We start from the raw sequence: 22,956 nt of genomic DNA, 5'->3' as shown, positions 1-22,956 counted from the left end.
ATCTGAAAATTAGGGTGTGTGAACATGCACCAAAATGGTTGCAGAAACAAATAGAATCAAAGGACCCAATAAGAGTGGAGGATAAACATCCATCATCCTCTATTGCCAAACATATAATCGAAACAGGTCATAAGATTGATCTTAACTCGGCTTTTGCTGTATTGTATAAAAGTGTAAAAGGGCGTATACTGAGGTTTATTGAAGCCTTAGCCATACGAAAATTCAAACCCCTTTGTATATTCAAAAACACTTTGTTCTCACCTTAAACCTACCCTGGTATTATATGCTTATTATCCAGAGTGATTAGGTTTCAAATTGTTTTCACATTATTTTCATCATTATTATTATCCTTGTCTACTCTTACCCACCATTTCCAGTCTAGTTGACCTTTTATATTTATATATAAATGTTCTCATTTATAAGCTGTAACGTGACAAATTCAATTCAAAAAAGGGATTTTCAATTTAGCATTTTACCTTTCATTCTATTCTTTCTTTCATTCTATTGTTGTTCAATACAGTAAGTAATGTTCATCAAAGTAGTATTCGAAAATCACCTTATGTATCTTTTTCTTACATTTTAAAATATTTTAAATTACTTAATGAGTCTTTATTGAACTAATGATCATTGGAAAAATCTATTTCAAAATGACAGCACAATTACTTTTTTCAGATTTTAGGGTTGGAACTTATGAATGTTTAGCTAGTGGCAAGATGATTTAAAGTGTGAAACACATATCTTAGGAATTGCACTTAAAAGTATCCTTAGTGAAAAACAAATTATTTGGGCCTTTTATGTTTTTGTCAAACTGTATCATAATCATCATCTGGATAAATGAAGAGAAATTTACTAATATTCCCATCAAAGATGAGGAATGTATTATGCTATTATCGCCAACATAAATCTAAACTGGTCACTAGGCATGTTCTACCGCATCTGTAATTTTAATTTCGATGAGTAAGTATATAAAAAAGAAATTGATACGACTAGATGGGAATACATCCAATTGTATTTAATGATAGAAACCCGTTGCAATATTGTAAATATCTACATATTATATACATACTCTTTGAATAAAAATATAATGCGTCCTTATTCTCAAAATTATTATTTTATTAGTTGAGATTTTAATTGAGTCCCCTGTCTTCTTTTGTTTTACAGAAGTCCAAGGGCACTCAGAAATATTTTAAATCTGATTTTGGTACAGATGATCATGTTGAGTTTTTCATTTCATCCAAGTAGTAACATTATTAACAATATAGAGAACGGATCAAATCCTTTATTGTCAATAAATACTACAGTACTCATAAAAACAAATAATCAATCAGCTAAGTCTACTAAATATATGGCTAACTCAACCGATTCACTTGAATGGGCACGTATACAGTTTACTATACTACCTGTTCTATCCTTACTCATAGGATGCATAGGAATAATTGGAAACTGTTTAAATTTTCTTGTCTTACATGTTTATCCAACATCTCAAGTGACATTTGGAGGTGAATGTACAGCACGTGTAAACTTACTTGGTCTAGCATTGGCTGATTTTCTTGTTTGTTTAACATCTTTACCATTGGGCTATGTTCAACGACGTTATACAAGTCACAATTTTATGCTTTATTACACTATTTATGGCCCTGGGCTTGTGACATATTTCCTAACAGTTAGTGTTTGGATGGTACTGCTAATGAGTATTGTACGCTACCTCGTAGTTTGTCGACCTTTAGCCTCTCGTGCATGTCTTACATCACGTCATATGTTACATATTATTACTCTGTTATATTTGCTGGCATTGCTTTTTCATATTCCATCATTTTTAACATATACATATAGTGAAGAAAAGGTTAGTCATAAAAGAATGTTAAATTCGACGATCCAACAACCAGAACAACAAACCCACCGAAGGAGTTATCCAACAAACACAAGCAGAACAAATTTTAGTAAAACCGAAAAACATAGTCCAGTGACTATATTTGTTATTGAACGTGAAATCTGGAAGACTGAGAGTATACGAATAGCATATACTGTTACTCAAATAATCTTGACAAATATCGGTCCATTCATCGGTGTAGTCATAACCAATGTCTCAGTGATTAGAGCTTGTCGTCAGAGCGACGCATGCAGAAAATCATATACATATGATTCGCACAAAACATTTGATAAATGTAATAATAATAATGTGACTCAGGAACACTCCAGTACACAAACAAGACTACAAAAACGTTATCTTCATTATTTTCAAAGAGATTCGAATAACACACATCAACAACATATAGGTACTGGTAGCTGGCGTACGAATTCACAAGGCAAAGCATCAGCTCAGCGTTTACAACAAAGAGCCACAAATCGTGTCACTCCATTACTACTTGCGGTTATCATAGCATTTCTACTCTTCACTGCACCATTCGGTATTGTACATTTTGCTTGTCTCCAAGTAATGAGTGAAATGGGTTCGCTTGTTCGCCATGACAGAAATGCTCGTATACTATATATGACATTAAATTTAACGGTAGAATGGACTAATGTAGTTCAATTGTTGGGATGCGCATCGAACTTTTTCCTCTACTTTCTAGTTTCTACAACGTTTCGTCGTACGACTAAACGTCTTTTCCAACGTTTTTATAGAAATGTACGTGAATATAAATGTCCAGACATTTTAAAAATTCTATGCTCAGATCCAAAAGATTCTTCGTGGAATTCAGACACACGAACAAATGAGCTACGCAGGAAGTTAGCTGATAATTTAGATAAACAATTTCATCCTCAAGTCGTTCCAACTTCTAACTGCCAACATAACGAAAATCAATGTAAACTTGGTCACACTTCCAGCACCAATAACAATCAAATTATTATTTACAATAACAATAACAGCAATGAAAATGATAAACGGATTCGGAATTCAGTAAAACTACAATTTTGTCGTTTAAATCGTAAACGTTCAAAGAGTACACAAAGTCAAACACTGAACATTAAATCTCCAAACATCATTAATCCTTCGTGTAGTATCAATGATGATTTTCTTGGTATACACACATGTCCGATACCATGCATCAATTCGTCAATTTCAGATAAAATATCTTGCAACTGTATTGGTTTTCATGAAGCCCATTATAAATATCTAATGAACGCATCCATTTTGGCTAGTTCTTTAAGAGGGTTAACAATCTGTCCCGAATGTGCACATGTTATTGGAGGTTATGCTTCATTACCAGAAAGTAAATCATGTTTATTAAAACCCTGTAGTAGTACAAGTAGTAAGAATAATCCTCATTGTTTGAATAACACGACAACAAATACATTGGAAACCCTAGGGGTAGTACCACCAGTTTCTAATGATCAAAATATTTATAAACACTATGGAAATCTTAACTATTCGGTAAACAATGTTAATAAAGTTACTGTCGAGAACGATAACGTGAATGGTGAACAAACAAATAACTCTTATACTTTACCTGTTCAAAGTGCATCAAACTGAAAATTAGAATAAAATTAAATCATCATCAACATACATTCACCTTTAGATTTCTGGGTATATTTTACAAAGAGTTTTGTTGCTAATAATAGTAAGGCACCAAACATAGAATACCAATCTATTTTTCAAGATTAAACTGTTTTAGTAATGTTTTTTTTGAAAAGTGACTTAATTATTACCACTCTTAAAAGAACTGTTGAATAAATAATGACTTTAACAAACTGAACCATTTTCTAGGTATATACTTAAGTCATTGTGAAATTGTAAGACAAACTATCTGTGCGAGGAATAGTAACTTCGTTATATCTTCATCTCATTTATTAGCTACGTGTTTAATTTTGTCAAACTATTTCCAGGAAACAAACAAAGACGATGACTTCCTCACCTGTGCTCAATTCGAATTTGCATAATAATAATAATGACATTAATAACAATAACAATAATAATATGTCGTTCCATTGTATATTCTGTATTATTCATAAATCTAAAATTATGAAAAAAGTATTTCAAAATCGATTGCGTATTTTGTCTTGAGACTGAACTTGCCTGCTTGGAACTAAACTTGGTCACATTTCATTTATACTTATAGGTATTTGTTTTAATTTAAAGATAGTATTCAGGAAATGACTTACAATTAAAGAAACAATGTTACGCACTATGATTCAGTGTGCCATCGTTTTGTTATTATCTAAGAAAAGTAATAGTAAGGACTTATGGTTTCATATGAGATTGAGCTCACGATCTAGGGTCTCTAGTGTTTCCCATTCCCCATAAAGTGGAATACAGTGGACCATGTTTAACAGATTTAATTAACTAAACTGCAATGCTACTAACATCCGATGTCATTGTTTCATATTTATCTGACTTTTGACTTTGTTGGTCTCAACGGTTACATTTCCCTTATATAAATTACAAGTATTCATCTCAAGGCTAATTCTAAATAAAATCAGGATGATTATTTACTGAAGTGGTTCGATTTTAGAATAGATCCAGTGAATACCGAAGCTAATTATACACTATTTTTGTCATTATCAACCAGAAACGTGATATGAAGTGGTAAATTATGATTCATCATATGTTAATGGGCTGATTTTTGATGGTTTTTAGTAAATATCTTTTCCTAAACAAATATTACTGTTAAAATGCAAGATGGAACAGAATCTTTCACTGAAATTGTTATTTATTATCATAGAAAATCATATGCTTTATGTATCCTTACGCTATAGAAAAAACCTAAAATATTATAGTATGGCTTCATCTTGTTTCTAGATAATCGTTGAGATTGTCTTGAAATATTTTTACTTTCTAATATTTTATGAACGAATAACATTCACAGTGCATGCTTCATTTCACCTTAATAACGATAAAACCCACTGTTTAGTACAGAACCGTTGAGCTGTGTACAAATTATTTGTTATTTTGAGCCAATTCAGAATAGGTATGCTTTTATAGAAGATATTAAATAGAAGTCAGTTACATTTAATATCTGACACTATCAGTAGGCTGTTTCATTACAAATGAGCTCAGTTACACCATACTAATAGAGTAACTAAATTGAAGCCTATAAAACGGTGCAACCGAATTGTTAACTCACCATCTTATTGAGAAAATTTTAAGCAACGTAGCTATGAATTAAAAGCCTTACATGACCATAAAAGCATGTTAGCCCAGACGAAATTGCAAACATCTAATTAAAAATTTGGAATATTCATACATTGCTCAACAGACCTAGTACTTGCTTAGCAGACAACACATTAATTTTAGATAGAAAACAAGATAAATCACACAGCCACTTGATCAGATTCCACCTGATTTTACTTAGCTATGAGTATCACTAAAAACGTTTCCTTGAAGGATATCTCGTTTCAGATAATAAAGTAGTTTATCACTAATAATAATAATAAAAACAGATTGTTCTGTTAGTTTTCAAACACCGAATGATTAGCCGAACGAAATCAATGATAAGTTTGATGTCAACAAAAAAAACAGAAAACAAATAAAGCTAACGGGAAATAGTCCCAAACGTTTATAAATAACAACAAAGATTGATAAAATATCAATCCTAAATACCAACAACGAGATATCGCAAACATTAATGAAGATCATATTTGGTAAACAAGTTAGTAGCCATATGGACTCAATAGTTTAGTGGGTCTTCGTTGGAGTTTAAACTAATACGTACAGTGGGAATATCAAAATAGGATGAAATACATTTTCATTGCTAGCCACAATCCATGTGTCCTAACGGTGAATAACCTAAACTTTTTTTGTTTTCTCTATTTGCGCATGATAAATGTCAATGACCTTGAAAAAAATATGAATCAAGCCTATTGATGTAATTCACCTGTTTTGAAACTTTCGTATAATTTGACCTTTCTCTGTATGATAACTGTTTATTTAAACATCATCTACAGTAATTCAACAAAATGCATATGGCTGGATCAATGTATTTCTCTCAGATAAAGGTAGTATAAAAGTATCGGGTCAAAGTCGGGCGGAATTTTCAAAAGATTTGAGTGCGACGTCGATATATCTTCAACAAACAAATGGGAAAAACTAATGAATGTTAAGACAGATGAATCATATATGTGTAAACTGACTTACATCTCCCTAGAGGTCACATATTTGTATCTAAAGGATTTCGCGATACATGTCAAACAACTGATGTGAAAATCAGGATAGGTGAATATGTAGGAAATTATGGGGTAATATAGTTTATTGAGAAGGAATAATCGCACCGTTATTGATAATATCCAACATGAATATGTTTTCGAAAAATTAAATGCAGATCAATCGATGTCTCTGGGGTTCCATTAAATGGTTGCTGATAAACAGGAGATACGCTCGTGAACTGAAACTTTCTTGTCACTAAGCCTCTACATAATTTATTTCACTTATCAAAGCTGAATCTGATTCAATGGTATATTGATATCAATAAATGAGTAGTGTGTCCATTTAATCCGGACAAATTTATCAGCTGAGAACATTTTCGAAAGTTTAAGCTTGAAAATCAAAAAAAGTAACGAACAGGTATCTATTTTGGATTCATCAATCTGTTAAAAATTTAGGTTTGTTACACGCTTAAATCAAATGATAAAACAACGCATAATATTAACTGACATATTCACAAATCGTGGCCATTTACCGTCAGTTGGCAACATATTTAAATCGTTAATAGAATGCCGCAACGTTGACATTCCGAAGGATAAACTAAGTAGTGAGCTGTTATGCAATTCAGGTCAGTATCCTAATTGAGAAAAAATTAAGATCGGAGAGAAAATGAAAAGATTAATTCTGTAGACCCGAATACCGTTATTCAGATATGTTTTTAACTTTTTCTCGAATAATCTGCTGTTCTGTAAATAATACTACAGTAACAAAGTGACCGATGCCACTGCTGTAAAATTTGTAACCAATTAGATTTAACTTGAAGGAACGATAGTATACTTAATGATGACCAGCGTACTACTCCCTTTATTTGTTGAGTACAACAAAATAAATTAATAATATATGACAACCCTTAAACCAAAGCCTATATGAAAAAGTAATTGAATGAAAACCCAACTTTATGGATTAGAAGTTCGTACTCGAACCGATATGAGAATATTATTAGGTAAATCAATCGTTTGAAACCTATGGATGAAAACAAATGGGACTAGTTTCAACCATAATTTATCTATGTGGCCAATTTTCTACAACTCCCTTTGTCTCTGATCATTAATTCAGAATATAAATCACAAATCAGTATTAGGACAGTTTTACAACGATCAATCGGATATAGGGTCTGGTTTGTCTAACATAGAAAAGCAACTGTAATTTCAAAATAACTTACTAATTTTGAGTGGTTTAATCTTCACTGACATGAGAATACCTGACAAGCGTCTCGATTTTTAGAAACAACCCAGAATATGAAAATATTTCAGCAACCTGTTATCAGTACATACCAATGTAAGCTGTGACGGGACTTAACTTCACATTCTTTAGAGTACATAAGCTCTCTAACATCCTAATCCGAAATTATTTTCTCTATCCTCCATCAGTCAAGAAAAAGTAAAATATATATGACTTTTTGTACAAAACTTATCGAGTCCCACTTTAAGAATTAACTCGATACTACCAGTTTCAGATATATTGGTGAAAATCAACCTTAATTATGGCGTTATGAAAAACCAGACTTATAGAATAACAATGCCCTGATCATTTATCAGCATACGAGTATTGTGCTGGAATTCATTTATACTTTGAGTTAGATCGATTTAAAATAATATGTCAACTGAAGTGATATTTTTAAATCAAGTCCGTGGGAAGACAGTTCAGCAAACTAGTACTTAAAATTTGACTAATCAGTTATGAATGAGGTCCATTCTCCATTCATGTTTACTCCATCAAAGAAGTTATGTTTACAAGTAAATTATAAGATAAAGTTTTGTTTCTGAGAAGGATCTTGGGGATAATAGATATAAATAAGACTAATTAAGATAGTCTTGCAGGTAAATTTTTATGTATAGGGATGATAACGAAAGTAAATACAATTTAAGTTCCACTAAGATTAAAATCAAATGCCCCGCGAAAGTCCTATCATAACTTAACTGTTTTAGACGCGATATCGATTCGCCACTCAGGTTGACGTTTTAGTTTATAAAATGAATATGTTTCAGATAATATAATTAGTAATCAACCATCTCACACTATCTAATATAGATTAACCTAATCAAGTTGGAGAAAATTAGGCAGCTGGCTCATTCAAGTTCGGATAGTTGAGTACTTCTCATCCATCGAAAGGTCAGGTACGAGTTCAGATGTGAATTGGCGAAAGGCTCTTCACAATGTCAAGAGAATACCGAGCTGATATTCGGTATATTACTGATTTGAAATCTGCTTAGAAACTGGTTTTTTCTGTCTTGAATGTTTTGAAACACTGAATACAATAACTGATGAACTATGTTAGATAGCTGAGGAAACTAGCTGGAAACCCTAAACTTAAGTTTTTACTATTGCACTTAAATTCCACTGAATGGATTCTCCCATCTTTAACATGAAAACTGTATGTGTCATGTGTACATACTATCAGTCGATGTATCTTGTGATCACTGTATTAAGTTGTTCACTAAATGTTTGTTAGGAAGAGTTAAACTTATGCTCCAACAAGAAAATAATTCATTTGTGTTAGATGTTTGAGTTCTCTCATTGATGTTTAGGAGTGCTACTGGCCGGTGTCTTTTTAGCTAAGTGGATAAAGCGATGATATTTGGAGCGGATGGTACTAGGTTCAAGTCACGGAATGAACATTAATTCTGGGATGCAGGTACATCCAGCAAAGGATGTAACGCGTATTATGAATTCCACTGCTAACCACCATCTTTCTCTGCTTGTAAGAAGAGAATTATTGAAAATTTTGCCAGAAACAGCTTTGTCACCATATTCTTCGATACAAATCACTTATCATGCTAGATTTCGGAAGTTTCGAAAACTGAAAAAATCCAAAGATTGATGAGTGACATATTGCTAAACAGTGCTAACTAGTCCAGTGTATGTTAAAGTTTACGGAAAATCATTAGTGGTAAATTAAAAGTCAAAGCCATACGATAACCAAAATATTTGTTAAGCAACAACTGTTAACATGGAACCTAAGGTGTGATTTACATAAGTTAACTGGTGAAAGAAGTTGTTTGTTCAACTCCTTTTATTCCCTCTAATCGGTTTTCACTACATCCATCCAAATCAGAACGCGCTAACAGCATGTTGTCTAATGCATAGAATCAACGAGGATAGTAGAGCAAGGGCAGGTAGAAAGTGAAGCTGATCCACATTCACACTCCTAAGTAACTATCCTGAAATTATAGATTACATGAGCATAGATTGCTTTGTTTACTTATTATTGTCAAGACAATGTTATATGACTAAGCTGAATTCGTACGAAAATCGCGAACAGGTTTGAAATGATAGTGCACAAATCAATAAAAAAATATTATTCCTCGGGAATTCTATGTTTTACTAAACTGCGTAATATTAAAAGGGATAACCAGGCCTCTGGCTATGAAGAATATATTTTATGGAGAGATATCACTTTTATACGCAAATTATATCGAGATGATGCTGATAGCAAAACGCTAGAGCTCTCTAATAGCATTATTCTTCGTGGTCCTTAAAAGGAGAAGGTAAGAAATTGCTAGCTAAGTATTGGAAAACCTTGTCGGATCCAGCTACACTGTCCTAACAGATATATCTTTCAGGACCATCCGAATGGTCAAACAACCAGGCTCTGCGGCAACAAAATTTAATGCCTTATGCACTGCAGAGGCAACAGAGACTTTGTGTGCGAAATCAACACGTGCAAGTTATCACTCTACCATGATCTTAACAAATGATTTTTCGTACTCAATAATTATGTACTTGCTTCTACTGTTGTTTAAGCTATTGATTATTTTTCATTAACACCAAGTGTTTTTGAGTTAATCTTCAGCATTCTCGTAATCACCAAATGAACAATTATCTTTCAGATATTTCACTTCATTTCATCATTCTTGTGTAACTTCTTGTTTATTACCCGACTGCCTTTTTGTACTTAGAATTTTCTAGCTCTTTGTTATGCAATTTTATTGCTAGTTCTCAATAGATCACATTATTTGTTAGTTAATAGGATGCACTTGGGTGAAGAAGGTTACGGATAGTTTTAAAACAAATGTCGATACATGAGAGAAACATATCTATGATCTACTTCAAGAGATGGTAAAAAAAAATCTTCCTCATAATATTTACTCCATAAGTGGTTATAAAAGCTGAAACTATTACTCTTTGATCATTTGTATTAAAAATCTTTTTAAAACTATAATCAACATTCCACTAATTTCAAATAAACATGTGATTGTCTGTAGATGAACTGGATAATATACGACAGACTAACTACTAGAAGACGAATAAGATCATTGTAAGCAATAACGTATGAATTACATGTATCAATTACATTGTGGTTTAACATAATACTAAATAACAAGTGATTATTAATAAGCTGTTATGCAATGTAATATTTGTTGAGAAAAATGAAAAAATCCGAACAGCTGTCTTCAACTGTTAATTTTATTTGTTAAAAGAATATGCTAGATCTAGGAAGTACAATGAATAAACATAAATGTTTGAATCACAATAAAATTAAATGTATGCAAAATAATTATCACATGATGAATAAGCTCATTAGTTCATTGTTAATAAATGCTTTGAAAAGAGGAATAAAGATACAGTTTTATAACCATGGCATATGATTGTGAGACTAGAAAATGGAAATAGCACCAGTTCTTTATTCATCAGAAGGTAGGCATGATATTCAGGTCCCTTTGCAACGCAGTAGACTGGACGTTCATTTAGCATTCATTTCATCTTAGAAATGTTTTACTTCTTCAAAGATCTGTTATTATTTGGCAGATAAATATTCGAAATCACAGCTTCATAAGTGGTTAAAATTTTAAGTAATAGCTAAAGTTAACATCATACTACTTTAGAAAACTGAAAATAAGATTTCGGTATGCATCAACCGTTATAATCACTACTGTCTTAAACACAAGTCTATTATTATCAAAAATCTAGTGACCTACAAACCACACTAAATGATGAATGATTATTTAACGGGTTCATTGGGAACATTATTATTCAATGTTTATCCATATTTTTAAAATTGATATTAAGAGGGCTTATTGATATTTAGTATTATGCATTCATAGGCTTCATTCTGATATATGTACAGAAAAAAGACAACATTATAGTTATCTTTGAAGAAAGTGAAATCAAAGATAGAAACAGATTGTTGTCAATATTTGTCAATGATTAATGTTTGACAAAATATATCTATTAAAACTGAATTGATATTGTAGTAAACGAGAACACAATTGAGGACAATAGAATGTATTCGAATACAAAATTACAGAAAATCGTAGTAAAGTCTGAGAACCATACAGTAAGTACTTAATTCGCAAAATGTCAATCATTTGTCTCAAACTTGACTGTTCCTTTACAAATATCGGTCAATTGTCTCAGACTTCATTGTTCTTTCGTTTCCACACCAATCATTAGTTTTTTCGTTCTCTTTTCTTTGATTTTCTCAACCTTCTACCTCCAGGCATTTCACTCTCGACTGATGATGTACACTACTTATATCTGTCGATATCAGTAGCACACACCACAATACCCGTAAGTCTCCAAACAAACTTAAATCTAATTATTTTTCACCAAATGAGAAGATATTTCAAGAATATATACACAATAATTTGAGAATTTTTACAGATATCATCAAATCGTTCAAAGTAAAAATAATGAAGTCGTAATTCTGACACTCGACTGAAATTACCAGATACTTAATGCAATCACTTCAATGTAGCAATCAATCCTAATGATGTGATGAAAACTTTATGATGTTAGTCATAGACACAAAAAGTAAGGTATTTAGTCTATTTAGTACTCTGTAAATTTGTTATTCTTGTTTGGCTTAAATTTATCAAGGGATCCGATTGAATGATATTTAATGTCTATATGTAATAAATAAATTGAGAATTACCCTTTGATAATATAAGTACTCCGGTTAGACGATTTTAACAATAATTTCATACCATATGTATATGATAACATTGGTTATGATCATATGTCGCCTAGCGAACACGGCTTATCAATTTTTCAAGTAACTATTCACCAGACAACTTGGTTAAGGATAAAGTAAATAGATAAGTAAACAGGTAAGACAATATAAAAAAAGCTGAAAAATTCCAGTCGATAAATAAACTGGAAATCCTACCAAATGGATTATACAAAGAAACAAGGAAATATGAGATAAGATAATTCTCGTGAGGTGTTAGTGAACCTTCAAGATGATTGCAGTAATATGTTGTTTATTTCACCTATATTTTATTGATTCAGTGCATTTCACTTATTTTGTTTCTAATAACATAGCTGCATGGTGCTTTTCAGGTGGCGAGCTATGACCCACTAATGCTCACTAGATAGTCTCTAAAATGCAGAAATGCGTTTGATGCTTCCTAGTTTTCGGTAATCTTTTTGCTTATTCATTATTGAAGGAAATTAAGTTCGCATTACTGTCATTTCATTATTACAACTATCTGGTAAGTAACTTTTACAATGTTAACTACTCACTCCACTAAACTTGATTATTGATTTAAAATCTACCAGGTAAATTCAAAACTTCTCACACAAAGTGAAGTTCAGAAATCTATGACTGCTAAGTTACATTAATTAATTAGCTCAAGGAAAGTGGGGAAAGCACTTGATTTTCAGTCAATAGGTTTAAGATTCGAAGCCCAATCCATCCAATATGGTTTTGACCATCAAGTGTTATTACTAGTCTTTTCATGAAATATGTAGCAACGAATACATGAATCACATTAATTAATTGATTCACATTAAGTTAAAGAAATATCAAAGCTCATAAATTAAATGTTCTGAACAGTTGGGACAGTCAAAGACAAAGTACATTAATAACCAGAAGTACTACCAAGTACATAAATATTTTGACTAATCGCCAACTTCATCGAGTTTATCTTCTAATTTCGACATTTGTATTTTTATGAAGATGAAATTTGCACTCTACACAAAATAAATGAGGTAAAAATTAACATCGACATAATGCACGTATAAAATGAATCAAGTAAGACTGTTTTGCCAGGTTTATTGACAAGTAAATCATTGAATCATATACAAATATAGTCTTTGTTCACTAGAAGTTATAACTCACTTTATAGCAATAAAGTATTCACAGAATAGACCTAACAGAAAAAAATTTGTATATCAAAGATATGAATAAGAAAACAAGAAAAGAAGCGATAACACATTAACTAGTCCTCAATACTTAATCAACCGTATATAACAAAAATAACACGGTTGTATACACCCTCGTTACATATACCCAATTTAGTTTTCATTACTTTACCAATTATTTTATTCGTTAAATAAATTGCTTATTATTATTAAATATTAGCTTAATCATTTTCTCATTCATAAAAACGGGTTAACCGTTGACCTTCTGATTAATTCAAACACTGTGCTTTTCTTGCTAATTTCCCTTTGATTGTTTACCTAATAATCTACAGAATTTATGACCTTGAGAAAAGGTGATGAATGTTTTAGTTATCCAGGATAACTTCAAAATCTTGTGGAAAAGTCAAATGAGACTTAAATACTAATTGGCCTTGGTATAAAAAATAAGTTTCCCAAACTTATACAACTTTAGTCAAATTGTCTATCGACCACAGTTTATTACTAATACAATAAACAACTTCAGCTTTCTTCGTGCTTTCTAAAATATTCTTAAGTTTGTTTTCAACTCTCCTAAAAATCTTAACCTACTCCATTGAAGTTAGTTTAAATTAAACTGGATATACAATACACAAATTATTTGCTAATTCCCAGCTTTTATCAGAACCGTACGTAGATTGAAAAATTTTTTCGAACACTAAAATTTCACATAAAAGGGGTATTGTTCATGGACCAAGAAACAAAAACACGAATTCTGACCCTTAATACAAATCTACGAGCGTTATCATTAAATCTCATGCTTTGAAATCTTGTCAACAAGAAGCCAGTAACAGTAGAAAATCTAACAAGTTAGAAGAATAGTTAGCTACTAACTTAGCCATTCGAAGGCAATATATTACACATGTATCTTACCAGTGACAGTTTTAATTTTGAATCCATATCCACAGTCATATAGTGTCATTTTAAAATGATAAAATCAATTTTGATTAAACTATATCAACAGAATGATGATTAAATTTTAGTGAAAACTTCTTAAAATGCTATCGTGAAAAGAATATGAGGGGAAATTAACTCCCAACACTTTATGATTAAATCTTTTTCCATTTCTTTATAAACTCATATATTTATTAAATTTTTGTATATACTATTCGGCAACGTTGGTAAATAATCTCGTAGTAAAGGAAACCTCTTTCATTGAATTGCCTTTATTTCTTATCCAATTGTCTCAGTTTCAAATTAGGAACGATGATATACGTCACTTTGCCCCTCAGAACACATCTTACGCCTGTTAACCCTCGTGAAGAATCATGGGTCACCCACCATCATTCTCCATCCATCTCTGTCCTTTCCAGTTGTTTCTAGTTCCTATTCATCCTTTAAATATATGCCTGCAATCCTCGATACAGTAAGTTCTTCCATCTTCCTCTTTTCACTTCCTCTTCAGGATTCTAGGTAATCACTTGCCTCATGAAGTAGTTTGATGACTTCTGTAATATATGTCCTATTCACTTCCACCATCTTTCCCTAATTTCATTTTCAACTGGAAGCCAGTTTATTCTCTCCCTTAGTAGACTATTGCTGATGACATCCGACCAACAGATATAGAGTATCTTGCATAGACAATTCTTCATAAATACTCGTACTTCTTTGATGATGGTCGAAGTAGTCCTCCAAGTTTCAGTTCCATACAACAGAAGTGTTATGAAGTCCGTATTGAAGAATCTGACTTTGATGTTGACTGACAGTTGTTTTGAGTTCCATATGTGTTTCAACTGTAGTAATGCCACCCTTACTTTGTCGATTCTCGCCTTCATATCTGCATCAGATCACGATTGTTTATCAATGATTCTATCAGGGTACATAAAGCTTTCCATCTCTTCCAGAGCCCTTCGATTGAGTGTGATTGGATTGGTATTCTCTGTGTCGTATTTGAGGATCTTATTTTATCCCTTGTGTATGTTGAGGCCTACTGACGCACAAACTGCTACGATACTGATTTTCTTCATCTGTATCTGTTCGTGTATATGTGATATAATGGTCAGGTCATCTGTGAAGTCCAAATCGTCTGGTTGCACCAGAACTGTCCATTGTATTTTGTGCTTTCCTTGAGATGTTGAGATCTTCATAATGCATTCAACCACGAGAAGAAAGGCAAAGGGAATGAGTAAACATCCCTATCTGGCTCCGGTCGTCAGCTGGAATGCATCTGTCAGCTGTTTTCCATGCACAACTTTGCAGTCTAGTCTGTCGTACGAATTCCAGACGATGTTGACGATTTTCTCAGGCACACCATAGTGTCGAAGATAGTTCCATAAGGTTCTCCTACCCACGCTATCAATTGCTTTCTTATAATCAAGGAATTTGATGTATAGTAACTAGTTCTATCCAACTGACTGTTCAATAATGATCCGTAGCATCTCGATTCGGTTTGTGCACGACCAATCCTAACGGAATCCAGCCTGTTGATCTCGAAGTTGGGTGTCTACTGAATCTTTCATCCGATTCAGCAACACTCTGTTGACAAACCCATCCTGGTACTGATAATATTGTGGTGCCACATTACTTTTCACAATTACTATGATATCCTTTCTTTTATATCTTGATGAGGTATCCTTCTTTCCAGTCTTTCGGCATCACTTGTTACTCCTCGCAAATCTTTCTGAACAGGATTTGAAGCACGTTTGCAATTACTTCTATGTCTGACATTATTGCTTCAGGTGGTCAGGTCCTTCTGCTTTCTAGACTTGATTTGTCTGACAGCCATCTTGGTTTCTTCAATCGTTGGTGGAGTGAGAGCTGATCTATTCAAGAGTCCCTCATAGTGCTCTACTCACCTGTTCCACTGTTTTTGAATCTCGGTTATTAGCTTGCCTTTTTTGTCTTTGACTGGTCTCTCTAGTTCACTAATTTCTTCGTTGTATCATGTAGCTGTGTCACATTTCCTTCCCTTGAAGCTTTTCCCGCAATCGTTGCTAGCTCTTCCAAGTATTTCTACTTGTCATCTCTAACTCTCTTCTTTACTTACTTGTTTGCTTCTGCGTAGTCTGCTTGTGTCTTGACTTTCTCTGAACGTGTTCGACTGTTGTTAATTGCTATTTTCTTGTTCTTCCTTTTTACAATCTTGGCTAGGGTTTCCATAGAGATCCACTCCTTATGATGATGCTTCTTAGGACCCAGAACCTCCTGACACGTTGAAGTTAGTGCTTCTTTGGTCCTTTTACAGATGTTCTCTATAGTAGTTTCTTGTTCTTTCAGTAGATCCTGTCGGGCTTAAAACCTATTGTCAAGAGTTATCTTGAATTGGTTGAATTAGTCAGCATGTTAAAGGAGGTCTGTATTGAACCTTATTAATGCTGTTTCTCCAGCTGTTTGGTGTTTCTTTACCCACAACAGAATCTCTCCTGAATCCATATTTTTGTTGTCCAGCTTTTGTCTAATGGGTTTCGCTGATTCCTAGTACTCCCGATTTTTATCTCCTTATTTCCGTTGTTATTTGGCTGGTCCTCCGGGTCTCATGCAATGTCGATGCGTTCCATGTACCCATAATAAATGTTGCCATGTTTGTTAGAAGGGGCATGGGCCTCTTGAATTTCGAAGAATCTGGGCTTTCATCATGAGGCGTTATAATCCTTCTTTGAACTCGGAGGACAGAGTTTAAATGATTTGATTTGTTTATTCTGGTTAGCGTTTACCAGTAAGTATATTTTCTACGAGATTGCGTTGCTGACTCTATGCCCAGCCCTCCTCCTTTACCCGGGTTTGGAACCGGCAGTGACTATAGAAGAGTTACAGGCGGAGTTTTTCATTAGGCCCAATGGTGTTTGATTGGCTACTGTTTTCTAACCTATATAACATAAATTTTTACACTACCATTAAACATCAAAAATGTTCTTGGTAAATGATTCATGATATTTTTATAATAATTTATCCACTGAATATTTATGTTATGTACTGTTATCTACAGAAGTTCCATGAAACATCAGACAAAATTTATATGCAAAAATTATACTTGCCTAACAAAAATTTTTATCAGGACGGGTTCGTAGATATTTTTTTGATACTACTTGTCATCGAACGAATCGATGATAAGTAGAAACGTTAATTTAGTTCAAGATGTAATGTCCACTATTTCTTGAGAAATATATCATACATAGTTCGACCAAATGCTCCAGTACCCATCTCTTTTCTATGACTAAAAGACAAAGAAATAATTTAATTTAAGTGTAGCATATGATGCATAAGCAAAATATCAGTCTTAATTAATAATTAATTAACTTTCTATAGAAAATTATGAAGTATCTATCATCTTTTATTGTTTATTATTATTTCTTTCCACCCCCTAAACAATAAAACTCAATATAACTAACACAGGCTATCAAGCCTCCTGTCCTTTCCAAACTGAAACTGATAAACAAATTTTCCTAAAACTTCAGTTTGATAGGTTTAATATGAATTATTCTAAAGAGAAATTCTGTCTAACTAATAGATTGTAATTTAGTTTTTTTCTCACTTATATAAAAAAATGGATGAGACAAGCTGATTCAATTTTATTTAAACTCATCCAAGAAAATTATTATTAATTGAAAATGGTCATACAACCATTTGTATGCTCAAAATACCTCAAGTTATTTGGAATTATACTGTATGATGGATACCCGGACAAGCCTATGCTTAATATCTGTAAAACGAGGGCCAGCTTCATAAACCTGAACTGTAGGATCATCAGCCATTTAGTTTATTGCTTATGTCTATGATAAGCCAGGGCAATGAAAACACCACATGTCTATGCACACATGCGAGTCTAAAGCGAAATGGTGGGTGAAAAATATTGATGGACGAACAGTGTTAGTCTACAATTGAGCCAATTGTCTAACAGACGCATACATACAAATATAAACCACTTGGTTTGCGTACATTTCGATCCAGTTTACCAATATACCTTTCCATTCATTCTCAGTCTTCTAAATGAAATACCAGTCTGGGCTGACATAAAGAGGATGTCCATATCAATATGAGAAATGAGAGACTGTCCAACGCAATAGTTTGCAGTAATGAGCAGTGAAAATGCAGAACAATTAAAGACGATTATAGGCTAAAGTAAATATGATCATCTCTTTGTGTTTATTTCGTCAAAATAATTGCTTATACAATCGACTCGAAAAATGATTGTGATTTGGATACGTCAACGGCTAAATGTACTTGTATTCATGTCGAACCAACTGGAGCTTTCAAACTCTTTGACAGAGGTTTCTCTCAAACACTTATTCCATTAAGTCCAATGTAATTATTTTTCATTAACATATTTCATAATCACTGTCGTGGAAACAAGAAAGTTTATAGTTTTAATGAAAAATGACGGTTTACTACAAAGTAAATTCAAGTTTACCTCCAGTTTTCTTTGCAAAACAATGTTCTATTTAAGTTTTACGTATACTTATCAAGTCACCGATGGTGTTAATAAAAAGTGGTATTCAATAAAACTCACAAAGTCTATTTTTAGAAATTCCATCTTGACTGTTGATGAGAATAAAGATTCTTTAGAAAAAAAAATCCTTTCAACAATATTCTGTGAAATTCTGCTTGATACGGAAATATTTCTTTCTTTGTTTTTATGGATTACAAAATATGAAATATCACTTTAGCTATTATTTTGTTCAAGACATAACCTACTATTACTTATTTTATTGGGTGTGAGTTTCAATATTGCTTTTTCATACTCTCCTACCATTTTGTTCTACTACGTTAAAGTTTAAATGAAAATAATTTTGGGTGTGGTGTATATCTTCTCATATTGTTTCTATATTTAGACTTTTATTTTATTTCTCTGTCTACATTTATTATTTTTTTTATATTTATGGTCGTTTGAATTTATGTCTAACGAACAGTAATAAAAATTCAGTTGTTCTGCTTCGCTTTTGATCTTCAACTTGTCAATCCAGAAAACCCTGTTTTTTTTATTATAAAATCAAAATATAGATTTTTAATTTTATTTTCGAATATTCTGATGGATGACTTGAGTAAATTTGTAATAAATAGTTAGAAGTAGCCTTTTGTTCTTTATAAAAGTCAATAAAGATGTGATTGAACAGTTATTAATCGTGTACGGTCCTTAAATGCGGCAAAGTGTAGTTAATCATTTTCTGATCCAAACAGTCAATATGAAAAATATAAGTGGTAGATGTACAACCAAGTCAACTCTTGAGATAAGGAAATCCAATCTTACAATTAATCTACAACTTTATTATGAATATCTATCTACATGTTTTTGTATTTATTTATAGATAAGATTTAGATCAAGAAGATCAGTATAGTAAACATTCGACAGTGGATAAGAGCGGATTTGTTGACTTGCTTTTCGTCCTATTCGGGACTCGCAGTTTGATTATACCTGCATTCTAGTGTTGATGTTTACACTGAAACTCGAATCCAGTACATTTCGCTTCAAATACCATAGCCTAATCCACTGAGCTACTGAGTCCATTTACCCATTAGCTTGGAAATAGGGTATTTATTTAATTGTATGTTTCCCTAATTTATGTAAACGACTGCAAATGATCAGTCGCCATTAGCATGACCTTCATATTGTCACTTTGTTACAAGTTTTACTTAAACAACAGGCTTGTGTATAATAAATAGAAAGTAAACAAGGAAAAAACAAAACACTACTTGACCACATAAAGAATTAAATAAATGAATTACCTTTCATCGAAATATACATAGGTTTAATATCAAGTTATCAGATTTTTGTTTCATATTAGTTAGGTGTCTTTATATAGTCCTGCAAAAACTAAAGTATTTCAGTACCTTATATCGTTAGTGAGACTTATAAACCACTAAATACTTAATGAGAACTAGGATTCAACAACTACCCTAATGGTTGTATTTGGGGTCGAAATGTAAACTAATAAGCATATTACACGTATTCTGTATTAATTATCTACCAAAAAACGAAGCTTAATAGTTAGTCTAAATATTTTAGCCAAAACGAAAAAGGATCTAGTGATTCGTGCTGAAAATATAAGTTTTTCTATGGTGACTTGCGAAATGAAGTCATGTTTAGTGACCGAAATAAACACTCACGAAGTGTTTGAATCAGATAATAATTATTAACAGTAATTGATAAAAATTACTTATCTTCATACAACTATTTCAGAAGGATTGTTATTCACTCAACTCAAATGAGAGATTTTACACATTTCACACATTTACACATTTCTTTCTCCACTTTGTAGATAATCGGTAGAAATGTAGCCGTTGAGCCATTTAAAGTATGTTAATGTCAAACGGTTGATAGGAGTTCGACAAAAGACCATTTAGTTTAAGATACAACAGTTTCCTCATCAATTACAATTACAGATGATAAAGTGTCATATATAAGATTGCTACGTTATTTTAGCAGGGAAATACTAAAGATATAATCCAATGGGTCACCATACCCAAAAATCATGAGCTAGAGAAACTTACGTGCAATGTGGGTGCAAACAGTTCCATTTTCTACAAACATCCTATGAACACAGTTGTGTCGATTACTCAGTCATGAATTAGGCGATGCTGGATGTCACGATTTCACAAAATTTTACAAATTATTTAACTTAAGGCCTACCACTGTAAAAAATTAAAATTTCAGTTACTTATATATTTATGTTATCAATATAATCGCAAGGGATTTCCTCAATAGTTATAAATAACCTGGTTTGCATCACAAACCTCAGACATTTCAGTAATCTGTGCTTACTATTTGAAAAAAATGCTTATGGTGAATAAATATTGGTATATTCCCTGAACATCTCATCTGTTTTTTAATAATGGTATTGAATAGCATAATCAGGTAAATCATTGGTACATTAATTTAGTCGCCCGTATAGTTCATATTATATGTCAAATTACTTTATATAAATTACTTTAAATTATTTATATGAAGTAGGCGGAACTTATGGATGTGTACTTTAAATAATCAACTCGAATCGAGAAAGTTGGACGCTGGTATCTACTGCCTGCACCAAGAAAATAAAGTGGAAATTTAAGTAAATGAATATTTAAGAACTTGATATTGACATTCAAAGGTATAATAACTTTTCGAATAATTAATTCAGGATATAAACTGCAAAATCATGGCTAAGATAAATCTTGCATATATTGATACAATTCGAATTAGTATTCATGTAAAAGTGAAACTATTGTGTATTGATCCGTTCCTTTAGATAACATGGCAACGGAAACGTTGTTATGATCATATTATTCATATAGTACCAAATTAAGGGGGGATTCAGTGTAATTAGGACATACATAATATGTTTGGGGATTACAAACTAAGCAAGGAAACTCTTATTGCCAATAAAACTGAATAAATGATCTGACTCGAATTCCGGACCTAATAGTTTAAATACGAAAACGCTGTTCAAGTATAACCGCTATAATAGTCAAAGTGTATACACTAAGAAAGACTGACTATTTCAGTTATACAAAGCGGTAACACAAAATGACGAAGACAAAGAGACGGAAAACATTTTTAGCATAACAGTTGGATGATATGCAATATATTAGAAAAACTGATTTGCTAAATTAAGTTAAAGCATATTTTTCACTTTATTCAAAGACGACAGCTTTCATAAACGTTGCCATGAAGAGAGCTTTAGTTATTAGTATGAAAAAAACATTCTGTTAAAACGAACTTTTGCCAATATATCTTTGCACATTTTGGTGGCCAAGTGTAATGAATATGAATTCTATTTCAATTGCTGATATTTATAAAAATGTGTAATTTGTCAAACAAGATCTCTGTTATTAATGACATTTTAGTTTTATAATTTGTTTAAAATATGCCAAAACTAAGACCAGTATACAACAAAACTCCAATAAGAAATTGTGAAAGCTTTTCCTAAATATTATTAACCTCATTAAGGGTGTCAGTCTAAAATTTAAAAAGTGTAATCACCGAAGGTGGTGCATGACATCATTTGCCTCTCAAAGATTTACTAGGAATTAAAGGTGATGTTTCAGTGGATATATAATTTTGTCCAACTACGTAAGTATTCACTTTCAATCACTTTATTCCTTAATAAAGTCATTTAATTGAACATTTTCATTACGAAACTTCAACTATTTATCCGTATCTCTGTTTATAATTATATTTATTGGCAAAGATAATTTCAAATGCTATGAAAATAAGTTTTATATTCACCATATACACAAATATATACAACATACTTCATTAAACAAAGTGTAAAAGTTCCACATACCCCACTCCAAATATATGTCTGTCCAGTATCAGAGCTGGTTAATCATTTCTCAAGTAAAAGCTATTCATATACTTTCTTGAGGGTGATTCAACAGCTATCGACTAGACTAAACAAAACGCATATTGATAACATTAGTAGTTTTCATGCTTTTCTCCACTGATTTAGTGGCAAACCCTTCTGTTACACTTCGATGCAAATCCATCCTTTTCGTGGCAGTTTTAAAACCAAACAACTTATGCAGTAAATTGATCATTCTTATTATATATATACCGTTGGGTGTCAGCTAGTGGCATAGAGGCTAAGCGTTTGTGAGTGAGACTGAAGGTTCAGGGTTCGAGCCCCACGTGCTAGACCGTGGATGCACATTGTTGAGAAATCACACATTAGGACGAAACGACCGCTAGTACTTCCAAGTTTTCAGTGATGGCCTAGCTTAGATCGACTCATGATTTCAACTGTTAAAATAAATACTAATTGATCAGTTTTGCAGAT

General features: G+C 32.3%; 1 protein-coding gene across 1 annotated transcript; it reads left to right on the top strand.

The window, feature by feature from the left end:
• Positions 1 to 1,213: 1,213 nt before the first annotated feature.
• On the top strand, positions 1,214 to 21,483 carry Smp_172810 (putative rhodopsin-like orphan GPCR; the record flags this gene model as incomplete). Its single annotated transcript, XM_018789187.1, has 2 exons — positions 1,214 to 2,509; positions 21,427 to 21,483. 2 exons carry the CDS (start codon positions 1,214 to 1,216, stop codon positions 21,481 to 21,483), a joined length of 1,353 nt encoding a protein of 450 aa, XP_018654655.1.
• Positions 21,484 to 22,956: the final 1,473 nt, after the last annotated feature.

Source organism: Schistosoma mansoni, chromosome W, assembly GCF_000237925.1.
Source record: "Schistosoma mansoni strain Puerto Rico chromosome W, complete genome".
In the NCBI taxonomy this organism is placed as follows: Eukaryota; Metazoa; Platyhelminthes; class Trematoda; order Strigeidida; family Schistosomatidae; genus Schistosoma; species Schistosoma mansoni.
Note: the sequence above shows the minus strand (reverse complement) of the source record. Positions and strands in the feature narration are given on the sequence as shown.